The 14,272-nt window shown below is 33.9% G+C and overlaps 1 protein-coding gene across 1 annotated transcript; it reads left to right on the top strand.

Annotated features, from left to right (window-relative positions):
* The first annotated feature begins 9,742 nt into the window (after window positions 1-9,742).
* On the top strand, window positions 9,743-13,118 carry LOC149563744 (GDSL esterase/lipase At4g26790-like). Its single transcript, XM_089828241.1, has 5 exons — window positions 9,743-9,998; window positions 10,124-10,254; window positions 12,051-12,284; window positions 12,522-12,777; window positions 12,925-13,118. Exons 1-5 carry the CDS (start codon window positions 9,743-9,745, stop codon window positions 13,116-13,118), a joined length of 1,071 nt encoding a protein of 356 aa, XP_089684367.1.
* Window positions 13,119-14,272: the final 1,154 nt, after the last annotated feature.

The following is a 14,272-nucleotide window of genomic DNA, read 5'->3' as shown; positions in this document are numbered from 1 at the left end:
ACCTATTTTCCATGCACATGCATTCTCAATTCAAAGTAGCTAAATCTTATTTTGGATGAGAGAGACAGAAGCCACATATATAAAGGACATGCACTAGAAGATAGTAAAATAATGTCACTTTGTAGGTCTAGAACCTTTTTTTTTTATATTTCGTCACATACATCCAAATGTTATCAATTTCCTTAAAAAAAACATATTTGAAGTATTAAACTTTGCCTTGTGGGAAGATGAAAGTAAGATAGATTAGTGCAGACATTATAATACATAATGTGACAATGTTTTTGCTAATCCCAAAGTAGATTTACAAGGATACTCTCCCTAGGAAGCCAACTTAAGGAAAGGACAATGTTTTGAAAGAGCACGATGTTGGAAGAAATAGAGTAAGTCCAAAAATAGTCATCACAGATCCAAATGCATGTAGAATAGAAAAACCTTGTAGAATTTAATATTTAAAAAATGTGATCTAGAAGAGAAGTAGAATAGATGGAACACATACTATCAACTAGATATTTTTATTATGAAAGAAGTAATTGACAATGTGGGCATAGATACAAATTGTATAATGTATGTGTATAGAATCTAAGAAAGAAAAAAGTTAGCAAATATATATACTAATGCAGTTGGAGATAATAAAGACAAGATAGATGTATAAGCTTGATTTTCATATATCAATATACAAGAGTTCTGCTTATTATGCTATGTCTATTGAATGTTCCATGCTTTCATGTTTTGTAAACTACAAGTGTTTTGTTTGGATTAACTTCTTATTCACTTTGTATAACTGGGTATGAATAGAGAAGACACAAATTACTTGAACTAACAAAATTTGATCTGTGTTCCCATTTTTCTGGCTAACAACATGCACATTAACAAACAAGAACCATGTCTAGAAAAGGTGTGAATATAAATAATGTGAAATTTAAAAAATTGGGATGAAAATAACAACCATGATATCATGAAGTTTGACAAGTGTGTCAAGGATGTTATGATTTAAAAAATTGAGTTATAGTAGCAAGTTTTGGAAAGGGTCTTGCATTAGTGAGTGCATCAAAGGAGTCCAAACTTAAGTCATCAACACAAGAGACATAAAAAAAAAATGAAAAGCATACCTGTATTAATTTTTCTCTTCCATACATCTGTTGGAATATTTAATATGGAAGTTGGCATTTGCCCCTAGAGCCAAATGCCCACCTACCACCTGACGACCAGCAGAACAGACAAAAACCATAAATTTAGTAGGTGAGATTTTGAATTTGGACATTAAGGGGGAAAGATATGATAAAAAGAAATGTTTATTCATTCATTTAGAGAGTTTTTAGATCAACTAGATCAGAGAGAAGTTGCAGAGCTGAGCAGAGAAGGAAGAAGGAAAGAAGTTTGTGCTTGCAGTTGCATGTGCTTCCCTTGTTCACTCTTTGAAATAGAATACTCGGCACCTGCTACATTTTTGTGCTGAGCTCTTCAAGTGTCGAGCATTTTCTTTGTGAGCCGAGCTCACTCGACATCCATTGGTGTTGAGCTTTGACTCGACAACTCTTGCCTATCACTCGACACCCTCAAGTGCCAAGCAACCTGTCACTCGGCACCATCAAGTGCCGACCAAAACTGACACTCGACACCTTCATGTGCCGAGCAAATATTTAAGTGCCAAGCAAAGTTTTTGAGTTAGGGTTGTGAGTATTAAATTAATTTTTAATATATTTCTTATATGGTATTAGAGCTTTGAGGCCCCACATCCATAGTGAGTTAGGGCATTTTTTTTCTTGGGTTATTTGACATGGTAGGAGATGCAAGAAAGATATGGCAGCAGCCACCATCTTTTAATGGGAAAAACTATGATACATGGGAAAAGAAGATGAAGACCATAATGGTTGCAAATGATTTGTGGGAGTTTGTAGTTAATGGATTCAATGATGTGACTGATCCAACTCAGTATGCTGCCCTCACAAATGTGCAGAAGACTCATTTGAAGGAGTCAAGGAGGAAGGATGCTAAGGCATTAAGCCTTATTGAAGAGCCTTATTGAAGCAACAATGACAAAGATAGTATTTCCAAAGATTGCAGCAGAAAATTATGCAAAGGAAGCATGGGATATCCTTGAGACGAACTTCAAGGGGACTGATAAAGTTCGTACACTAAAGCTATAAAATGTAAGGAGGGAGTTTGAGAACCTTTAGATGAAGGAAAATGAATCAATTGTAGACTTCAGTTCAAGAACCTCCAATGTGATTAATCAATTGAAGTCAAATGGAAAAGACTATCAAGAGCAGAGGATAGTGGAGAAGATATTGAGGAGTTTACCTCATAAATATGACAATTTGGTCATGACCATAGAAGAGGCAAAAGACCTCACTATTTTGACAATGGATGAGTTGATGGGTTCTCTTCAAACCCATGAGCATAAGATCAATAGATCTACATCTTCTACTTCCCAAGAGCAAGCATTCAAGGCTAAGTCAAATCCAAGAGGAAGGGGGAGAGGAAGAAATGGCTTAGGTAGGAACTCCAAAGGTAGAATCCGAGGAAATGGAGGACAAAGAAATGCTGCAACAGAAAGCTTAGGAAGAGAAGATGGAGCAAGTAGGTCACAAAATACTTCAAGAGGAGGTAAGAAAAACTAAAACTCAAATAAGAGTAATGTAGAATGCTACTACTTTCATAAATATGGGCATTATGCAAATGAATGCTAGAAGAAGTAGAATGATCAGTCAGGACAAGCGAATGTGACTGATGTGAACATGGGAAGTGGACCCAATGCTACTACCTTCATCATGTGTAATGTTGGTGAAGAAGGAAGCCCTAAAGTTTGGTACCTCGAGAGTGGATGTAGCAACTACATGAGTGGCAATGAAACCTTGTTTTCATTCATTGACAAGAGTTTCAAATTTGAAATTAAAATGGGTAACAATGAAACCCTACCAGTTGTGGGCAAAGGATCTATTATGGTCTGCACCAAGAAAGGTGAGAAAAGGGAAATACAAAATGTGTATTTCACCCCTGGTATGAAGCACAATTTGATGAGCATTGGTCAGCTCATTCAAAATGGATACAAAGTGCTGATGGAGAATGACACGTGTGTCATTCATGAAAAGGATGGGAGCAAGAATCTACTTGCAGCAGTTCAAATGACAAAGAACAGAATGTTTCCCTTGAGGATAGAGACATGTTTCTCATCTCAAATTTGTGCTGCACCTCACACATAATCAGCTCTAAGGAGTGTGATTGAAGATCCTTCACGGTTGTGGCATCTCAGGTATGGTCATCTCGGCTATGCTGGTTTAAATTTGTTGTCAAATAAGAGAATGGTAGAAGGTTTGCCACATATAGGAAATTCATGTGACAAGTGTGAAGCTTGTATTTTGGGTAAGCAACATAGGCTTCCCTTTAATTCTGGAAATTCTAGGAGGGGTAGATATCCATTAGAGTTAGTGCATATTGACCTAGTCAGTGCTATGCAAGTTACTTCCATTGGGGGGAGTACTTATTTCATGACATTTATTGATAATTTTAGTTGTAGGACATGGGTGTATTTCTTAAAGAATAAATCTGAAGCATTTGATAAATTTGTAGAATTTAAAGCCCATGTTGAAAGAGAATGTGGACACTATATCAAGGTCCTTAGATCAGATAGAGGAGGGAAGTATACCTCCAATTCTTTTGTAAATTTTTGTAGGAAACATGGCAATATAGAAAGGGCTCACAACCAGCTATACACCACAATAGAATGGAGTGGCCAAAAGAAAGAACAAGACCATTGTTGAAATGGCAAGGAGCATGATGAAAGAGAAAGGTCTCCCAACTGAATTTTGGGGAGAGGTTGTGGCAACAACAGTTTACCTAATTAATAGGTGTCCTACAAAGGCAGTTCGTGACAGAATTCTAATGGAAGCATGGTCACAAAGAAGATTGATAGTTGAACACCTGTGTTTGGATGTGTTGCATATGCACATGTGCCCAAAGAGCAAAGGCAGAAATTGGATGACAAAGGTGTGAAGTGCATCTTCACAGGGTACAACTCAGAATCAAAGGCATACAGATTGTATGACCCATTGAACAACAAGATGACTCTATCAAGAGATGTGGAATTTCTTGAAAATCAGTCTTGGTATAGTCCAACTGGTGAGTCACCAAGCACTTCTAGTAAAGTGCCAATTATGAGTGAAGAAGATGCTGATGAATAACAAGAAGAAGGAGTAAGTAGAAGAAAGGCAAGCAGATTCAGACATTGCCGAGCTCCTCTAGGCATGACCGAGTGTCAGTGTCAAGTACCAGTGAAGACCAAGCTAGTCGGCAATGTAGCAGCAATGAAGATTCTAATCCCACACTCTCCTCCCTGTTACCAAGAAAGACCAAGAGTCTTAGGGAGATATACCAAGATGAAAGGTATGAAGATTATGATGAGTGTTAATTTTGCATTATTTTCTCAAAGTGATCCAACATATTTTGAGGAAGCTATTAAGGAGAAAAAATGGTGTAATGCCATGGATGAGGAAATAGATACCATAGAAAGGAATCAGACATGGGAGTTAACTGAATTGCCTCCAAAGAAGAAAGTGATTGGAGTGAAACGGGTCTATAAGACCAAATGCAATGCGGTAGGCAAGATTGATAGGCATAAGGCAAGGGCTACAAACAGCAGTATGGAAGAGACTATGATGAGACATATGCCCCAGTTGCAAGAATGGAAATCGTGCGTGTTGTCATAGCAATTGCAGCCCAGCACAAGTGGAAGGTATTTCAAATGGATGTGAAGTCTGCCTTCCTAAATGGTGTATTGAAAGAAGAAGTGTATGTGGAGCAGCCACTTCGTTATGAAGTTGTAGGTGAAGAGAATAAAGTATATAGATTGAAGAGAGCTCTTTATGGGCTCAAGCAAGCTCCAAGGGCATGATACAGTACGATTGACTCATATTTGATGAGAAATGGCTTTAGCAAAAGCAATGGTGAGCCCACTCTTTACCTCAAGGTAGCAAATGGTAATGTATTGATTGTTGTCTTGTATGTAGATGACTTGATTTTTACTGAAAATGACAAGGCTCTAATTGGTGAGTTTAAAGAGGCTATGAAAAGTGAATTTGAAATGACAGACCTAGGTCTCTTGAAATAATTTCTAGGCATAGAAGTAAAACAAATGCATGATGGAATTTTTATCTCTCAAGAAAAATATGCAGGGCAGATCTTGGAGAGATTTAAAATGCAGAATAATAAGGCAGCCCCCACACTAATAGCAATAGGTCTGAAGTTGAGGAAGGAAGACTCTAGCAAGAGAGTGGATCCAACACTATACAAGAGTATGGTTGGAAGTTTAATGTATTTGACTGCAACTCAGCCAGACATAATGCATGCAGTAAGTCTGATTTCTAGATTTATGGAAACACCAAAGGATTCCCATTGGAAAACAGGAAAAAGGATCCTAAGATATGTGAAAGGTACCAAGGGATTTGGGATTTTTGATACTGCAATTGATGATTTCAAGTTGGTTGGTTACACAGATAGTGATTGGGTTGGAAGCATAGATGATAGGAAAAGCACTTTCAGATACATGTTTCATATGGGATTGGGTACAATTTCATGGGCATCCAAGAAGCAACCTATTGTAGCTCAATCTACAGCAGAGGTTGAATACATTGTAGCAAATGCAACAGCATGTTAAGCCATTTGGTTAAGGAGGATCTTGACAGATTTGAATGAAAAGCAAGAGGATGAAACCACAATTTATTGTGACAACATCTCATCAATTGCATTGTCCAAGAATCTAGTCTTCCATGGGAGAAGCAAACATATAGAGATCAGATATCACTTCATCAGAGAGTTGGTGGAGAATGGGGATATCAAGATGGAATTTTGCAAGTCTGAGCAATAGCTAGTAGATATTTTCACCAAGCCATTAGGCATTGGAATTTTTGTACACCTAAGAGAGTGTCTTGGTGTAGTTGATGTGGATCAGTTGTGATCCTTGTTTTGTTTGGCTCGAGACAAAGGGGGAGTGTTGGAATATTTAATACAGCAGTTGATGTTTGCAGCTGGAGCCAAACACCCACCTAGCACCTGACGACTAGCAGAACAAACAAAAAACATAAATTTGGTAGGTGAGATTTTGAATTTGGACATTGACGGGGAAAGATATGACAAAAAGGAATGTTTATTCATTCATTCAGAGAGTTTGCAGATCAAGCAGATCAGAGAGAAGTTGCAGAGCTGAGCAGAGAAGGAAGAATGAAAGAAGTTTGTGACTGCAATTTCACGTGCTTCCCCTATTCATTCTTTGAAACAGAACACTTGACACCTACTACATTTTTGTGCCAAGCTCTTCAAGTGCCTAGCATTTTCTTTGTGAGCCGAGCTCACTCGGCATCCATTGGTGTTGAGCTTTCTCCTTTGTGTGCTGAGTTTACTTGGCACCTGTTGCCTATCACTCGTCACCCTCAAGTGCCAAGCAACCTGTCACTAGGCACCATCAAGTGCCGACCAAAACTGGCACTCAACACCTTCATGTGCCGAGCAAATATTTAAGTGCTAAGAAAAGTTTTTGAGTTAGGGTTGTGAGTATTAAATTAATTTTTAATATATTTCTCACAACATCAACATCACTAGATTATCCCAGCTGCCATATAATAAGATCTCACATATTACCAATTTCCAATATAACTCATTATCATTTCTTCGAGTAGACATTAAGATACTTGTTAAAATATGACTCTAAGTATAAAGGTTTAGCAAACCTTCTACTGCATTCAAAATAACTTTAACATATATAGGCTTTGAAAAACTTGGGTTAGTCTTTGGTCAAATTCTATGTTTTACATTTTGTCTTGGTGCTATGCTGGCTTTCTACGTATATAAATTGATCAAATCCTCTCCTTACTTTTTCTCGTGCTCCCTTAAAGGAAACACACTCCATTAGTAAGAGCTTAGTGTTCATTCAAATAGATAATACCCCCCAATTGCCTTCATCGATTTGGGTGTTGGTTCTTAAATTAGCATAGATCATGATGCAAATAAAGCACAAGACTTGGGCTAATAAATCTTCATATTTCAAATTTGTCATTATTAATGATTGGTAATAAAATCTTCTATACTTAGCTCTATATCTATGTCTTTTCACACAATCATTGTAACCCATTTATCAAATTGTGCAAAATGGTAGAATGGAGATGGTCAAATAATTCTATTTCTTTTATAATGTTTGGGTGAATATTGAAGTAAAGATTCAATAATAGCATCATTTCTTCTATGTCACAAGCATGATATGAATGGAGTACAACTGCATTTCAAATTGAGCATTCTTCCCAATGGTCAAGAGCTCATGACACATAATTTCTTGAGAAATATTTTAGACTACATTTTCAAAGACTAGGCATTGAGAACTCTGTGACATGTTATAATCTTCTCCACTTAATATTTTCTAAGTTAGTTTTCTAATGCACCTAGTGGATTTATACAAACTATATATCCAATCAAACATCATACATTGCGATGAGAATAGGTTTGAATCATGATGCTCTATAATCAAGATCAACATCCCCTCAATTCACACTCAATTCTTCCTTTTGGCCTGAGGCTTTCCTACACACATCCATCCAACTAGCTACGTGTCTCATTTGAAGGACTCTTTAAATCCAAATCGATATTCACTTATCAAAATTATCAATATGCCCATAGTAACAATATTGTGATCCATTATCAGTTTTTTCCCAAAATAGGGCTCTTGTCGGACGTTTGTCATCGATGACATAGAAACATCGTCGGTAACTATTGGCCTCTTTTCGCAGTTTCAACGATGTTATGTAGAGGTTTTGACAGGGCCTACCGTCAATGGCATGACAACCTCATCGAAAACCATTAGAAATCATCAAAGTTTTGATGTCTATTGGTAGATGTTTAGATGCTTGTGAGGTTGAATCAAATCATGCTTGACACTACCTCATGCCAGAGATTGGGCTCATTTTCGATAAGGTCGTTCATCGATAAATAAACAGCCCTATCTCGTGTTGAAGTTTCAATGAAATTATAATGACAAAATGTTTCAACCATTTATTGATGAAAAATTGACCAACCCTTGTCGAAACACAGGTCCAAATTTACTAGTGACTCTATTCTTGTAGATTACTTATAGACCATTACCCAACTCTCTATCTCATGAAATGTATGTTTTAACCCTCCCGCTTGGTAGAAAATTCTTAGTCATATGTGGTCTAGGATTATTGACACTAAGACGAGACACTTTACTTGGAACTTATTATTGCTTAAGCTTTCAGTTTGTAAGCGAGATGGTGATTTGAATATATGTCATTTATATAGTATCTATTAAATATATTTTCTTTGAATGCTTATTCGCAAAGGGAGCTTCCACTTTGGTATATATATATATATATATATTTCTATTGGTGTTTCTTTTAGCTCTTTAGATGTTACATTGGGACAAGTCCACTACCTCAAGAAAGACGCCAACCTCTTTTTGTGCTCTCAAGTGAAATTATTTGACTGATATGGAAAGCTAGGAATAATTATTTATTTAATGGTCGTACTAGAACACTTACTAAGTCTCTCAAGAGACCCATAGTTCATGACATTGATTGATAGGTTTCAGTCTCCATGAGGCTTACCAGAGACAAATTTGAAAGGTTATTTCAAGATCGTGTGACGAGAGCTTTCGCTTGAGAAATTTATCACGGGCATACTTAGACAAGGAGATCACAAGGAATAGCCCCCTTTGAAATAGGGGTAGACAACTTCATGTTAGATATTGAGAACCAAAGAAGAAAGAGACAAGTTGATGTTGTAATTCAAATGAACATGTAAGATTCTTAATTCCATAGTTTTTTCAATAATAACCTAATCGTCAAGTATTTTAAATATTAATTTTAAGAGCACCCGTTCAAGTCTAGTCTCCTAACATGATTGATCCTTCATTTTGTTTGCATTAGCTTATGAACAAATCAATTCTCCACATTACTTTCAACGTCTTTAAAATAGCTATTCTAGCGTTTTCAACATTACCTGTTAAGGCTCTCTCTCTTTGATTATCTATGTTTTTTATTGTATATCATACCACCACAAGGATTTTTCCTAGTCCCTCGACAAAAAGAAGTACCTTTACTACAAAAAAAAAGGAATCTCGAAAAGGCTTGAAGCAATTTGAAATGCAACATTCAACGAAGTCCTGAATTTTCCCTCTCAAGCAAAGCTTTGCGTGCAGAAATTAAGTTAAACAAATAACCCATGCAAACATTTTATATATAAATTATAAATTGATTTGATGGGTTGTAATTTGTGTCAATGTGTCAATGGGAAACAAGTAGCAAGTAGCAGGATTAGAGGGTTTCAATTTTACAATAAAAGTATTGTCAAGTAGAAATGACAAGAAAAATATATGACTTCAAAAAGATTTTGAGTGGAACTACTACAATTAAAAACAAGAATCTTATAAACCAAAAAAGACTAAATTTTGAAATCAGATCGCTTTTGTTAGATCTCTTCTCTTGTATATATCTTCTATTAGGTAGCTTTGTTCTTATCCCTAAGCATGCTGTTATTTAACTAAACCTTTATAATTATTATTTGAATAATTTCTCTGAGCAGAATGATCCCATCTTTTGTTTGAAGCTGTACAAGTAAAATTAAAGAGTGAGATAAAGTGGCATATATATATATATATATATATATATATATGTCTATCTATTATTATTTCATATCACAGAACAATTTTGTAGAAATACAATCACAACCCTAATTTCATCAAATGGAAAGCTTCTCTAAATGTGGAATATTTCTATTGCTGGCTTTTCTTCTCCAAGTATTATTAATTTGGCCAAAGGTACATAGCAAGCCACTGGTTCCTGCAATTTATATATTTGGAGATTCAACAATAGACCCTGGTAACAATAATCAGATTATGACTCTTATAAAGGCCAACTTCGCCCCCTATGGCAAAGATTTCCCTGGTGGCAAAGCAACTGGAAGATTTACAAACGGAAAATTAGTTACTGACATGCTATGTATGTTTTAAGTTCTGATGTTAAATCATAGTGTATTAATTGTATGTTATCTTGTGTTGTGAGCATAAGTTAATCAGAATTGAGTTTCAATATAAACTAATATTTGAAATGTCTTAAATCTACAGCAAGTTTCGTTGGACTTCCAGATGAGGTGCTGGCAAATTTGGACCCACAATTTACAGGACAAAAGTTGCTGACGGGCGCTAGTTTTGGCTCAGCTGGGGCAGGAATTGATAACAGTACATCGGTGCCTCCTGTAAGCAAATTTTTACTTGGTTGAAATCTTATTTGTTTAAATCTTTTCAATGTAAATAAAACTTATTCATTTGATTTTCTTTGTGGTCTAAATTTTATTATTTGTTTCATTTTTTTAATGAAAATAGTGATCAATTTTATTAACCTAGAAAACAGTAATGACAGCTAAATCAAATAATAATAATGGAAGGAAAAGGTCACTCCTCTACAGTGGCATGGGCAAAGTCCATAAGTCATAGAAACAAAGGTCTAGTCTTGAAATATAAATAACATAAAATTAAAGGGGCCCAACTCAGAATAGGACCACTCCTAAACAGTCAAAATGGGTAGTGGAAGGAGATAGAGGGTCTGGTTTAACCTTCTTTTCTTATCCAGAGTCGTGAGTTGATTCATGTTCTGGCAATGTTGAGTTATCTACATTATCTTCCTAAGCCTCTTTATCCTTACCCCACGAGCGAATGGCCAAAGCCAACTAGAGATAGATATTGGGAGATGAAGGCAAGCCTAAATCTGCCTTGAATTGTTTCATAGGTTATGTCCTATTTTACTTTGTTAAGATTAACCTTAGACAAAATAACAATTATATGTAAATATAAACAATATTAGAAAATATCCAATGATTGTAATCTATTACAGCTCAATACTACGGCAAAAAGCAATTTTCGCATCACACCTTATGAAAGATACCTAAGCCCTTTTATATTTGTTGTTTTAGGGTTACAATATGTTGTTGCCGGCCACAACTCAAAGAATTATGAAATATGTATAGTACTTCCTTGATGAGTCACCACAAACTAACATGATTGAGTTTAGAAATTATATATATTAAATCACTTCCTTATTAGACAACTTAAACATCACACACTAAACTTCATTCCAAACTAAAAGTGCTAAATAGTCAAAGTTGACTTACTTTTTCTAAGCTTAATTTTCTCCTTAGTGTGATGTTTAAGAGTGACCTTTCTTATTGTTTATCATCAATATTATTATTTGTCTCTAATAAGTTTGTTATATATTTAAATTCTCATAATAATATAATAATTTTCAGAATAAAAGTAACAAACTTAAGTAGGTTTGAATTGGGTCAATATCTAGATAATTGATCTCCAAAAAGACCAGCTTCCCTTATGTGAATATTCTATTTGCTTCGTGAAAGATGATAAGAATTGGCTTTTTCATAATCCAGACTTGAAATTTTTTGAGTTTGAGTGTAAAAACAATTGATTGGACTACTTTTTTAGTCTTGCTTAAATTGTATCTTCTAAGTGAAACAAACAGTTAAGTAAAATCTCAAAAATAAAAAGGAATGAAGACTTGCAAAACTTTGATTTGACTAAATTGAGATCTGTAAAAATCTCAATTTCTACAATTCCACAAACCTAAGTGTTTCACTCATTCTTAAAAATTTAATTAAAAAATTACACAATTCAATCCTTATTATAGGATGACAATAATTTTATCATTAATATTGCTATTAAGCTAGGGTCTAACCTCCCGGACATTTTTCATGTTTTATCCCATTCCGTATTTAATAAAACCTTTCAATTCGTTTATGTTTTAATTTTGACTAGGTTATCGAAGCTTTTAGTTTTTGATCTAAACTTAAAAAATACTTCCAGAATTCTCTTCTCGATAACTTTATCAGCACGATCATTACATAGAAACCTCTGTTTCAAGATATTATCAGCTTTGCTCTATTTATTTGATTATTGAATGACTTGTCTCGATTCACATTGTTTGTTTGAATGTATAAAAACTTCATGGTATTACATCTTTCTTATATATGCTTATTTTCAGGGCACCATAACACTTACACAACAGTATGCGAATTTTAAGAGCTATCGAGCAAAGCTAACAGATATGATTGGTAAGGAGCAATCTGGCGAGATCATAACAAAAGCCTTATTTGCAATCAGTATGGGAACCAATGATTTTTCTGAAAACTATTACTCAAATGCCAAGACAAGGGCAGAATATGATATTGAGCAGTTTCAGAGTCTCCTCTTACAAGAATTGCAGTCATTCATACGGGTAATGTTTTTAATTTTTCACTACAAATTATTGGACAAGTTTAAATATCATATTGTAAAATTTGATTTGATTTCTTTAGTTGGCTGTTTTAATATTATTGGCAAGATTTCATTTGTTTATTATTATAATTTTAGATCAACCAAATCTATGCAAACTAAACTTACAGTATAGTTTAAGTCAAATCAAAGTGTTAAATGTTGTTTGATTATTTATAATTATTGTACTTATTTTGAACAGAATGTTTACAAAGAAGGTGCTACCAAGATTTTGGTCATTGGTGTGCCTCCATTTGGTTGTTTACCTTCACAAATTACATTGCACAACATGATTAATGGCAGTTGCATTAATGAGTACAATGAGGTTGCAATCTCTTATAATAAGAAGCTATCCAGTATGATAGAAATGATGAAACCTAATCTTCCAGGTCTTCAAATTGCTTATATAGATATATATGATAAATTGTTCGACATAATTGTAAATCCAAATAAATATGGTAATGTTTTGTTTCCCATTCACTCCATTTCTGAAAGAATGCATTTAAATTATATTAATTTATAACTTTCAAAGTTTAAATTAAATATTTTCATAATGATTAATATTTTGTTTATAAAATGATATATATTTAATATTTTTTGGACAGGATTTGAAGAAGTAAGGAAGGGTTGTTGTGGTACTGGCTTGTATGAGGTTGGTCCTTTATGCAATGTATTTAGTAAATTATGTCCTAATACATCCACATATGTATTTTGGGATAGTGTCCATCCAACAAGTGCAACATATACTATTCTAGCTAATGACATCTTCAAAGAGATGAAAAGACTTGTACAATTCTAAATAAAGACAACAATGAAATATTGTGTGCATTCTACACTTTTAAAATAGTTTCAATATATATATTTAAATTGACCATCGAAGTTACTAATACAAATATACAAATTTCCAAGACATGTGCCACATTTTAGGCCAACTTATCAATACATGGAAATTTAAGTATTTTCAAAATTAATTTTAGTCAAACATGTGATTTGGCTAGATTCATTCTAGTTATGTTGGATATGTATCTCAACTTTTTTAATTGAATGTGTCTATTGAATGCACATTTTAAACCATTTTAAATCAAATTACGGAAAAATAAAATTATTTCAAAAAATCATTGATTCAATAAGCATTACTCGTAACTTTTGAAAATATATAAAAATAGTATTTTGAAGAACTATACATATTTTTTCTAAAAAACTATATCTTTAAGTATATTATTTATTTTTAATATTATTATTTTATTTTTATTGAACATAGTTATCAACAAAAAAATGTGGTTGACTGTCTTGTCATGGAAAATACTAATATCTATTTTAAAAGTTTGAAAAGAAAAAAATGATGTAGCAAAGGAAAAAATAAATGCCAAGATGACTTAGTTCATTTCTATTTTAGATAAATAGTTAATAGAGAAGGTAATGTCAAATGCAAAGAGATATATTTCATATTCACAAATTCTCAATGCCATTTTCAAACATTCATTTTTAACAATAGTGAAAATAATGTCCATGCACTAAAGTTTCAAGTTATCAATAGACACAAAAGTTGATTAAAAAAAGAAAAAATATATATTATATAAACAGTGATATGTGATGGAACTTCAATTTCAACAATTTGTTTTTAAGTAGATGGGGATTTCTAAAGGGCCCTATCCCTTAAGTTACAATGAAAGAGTAAGAATATAGCCTAATAGAATAAAATGTAGAAACCATAACAATGTAGCTAACAAAAATGAGACTAGACTACATAACCTAAACAATAACACAAGGGGTTTTAATAAGGACCCCAAAACATTAATGTCAAATAAGAGGCACCTATTGAAAACAAATTGATACAAGTATGAATATTTGTGTAAATCATTGTTTTGTCATTGATGTCAAACCTGTTGCATGTTGGTAAGACAATTGCTTAGATGATTTGAGTACTATCATTTGTTTGATTGATGAAGAGGA

Source organism: Cupressus sempervirens, chromosome 4 (assembly GCF_028749045.1).
Source record: "Cupressus sempervirens isolate cs-2001-9-10 chromosome 4, ASM2874904v1, whole genome shotgun sequence".
Classification (NCBI taxonomy): Eukaryota; Viridiplantae; Streptophyta; class Pinopsida; order Cupressales; family Cupressaceae; genus Cupressus; species Cupressus sempervirens.
This window is presented reverse-complemented; position numbering and strand designations above follow the sequence as displayed.

Bases quoted from the DNA above. Each gene is read 5' to 3' on its own strand.
- LOC149563744 (XM_089828241.1), top strand. From the start codon at position 9,743: ATGGAAAGCTTCTCTAAATGTGGAATATTTCTATTGCTGGCTTTTCTT. The intron at 9,999-10,123 runs GTATGTTTTAAG...TTAAATCTACAG, and splicing joins ATTAGTTACTGACATGCTAT to CAAGTTTCGTTGGACTTCCA. The intron at 12,285-12,521 runs GTAATGTTTTTA...TATTTTGAACAG, and splicing joins AATTGCAGTCATTCATACGG to AATGTTTACAAAGAAGGTGC.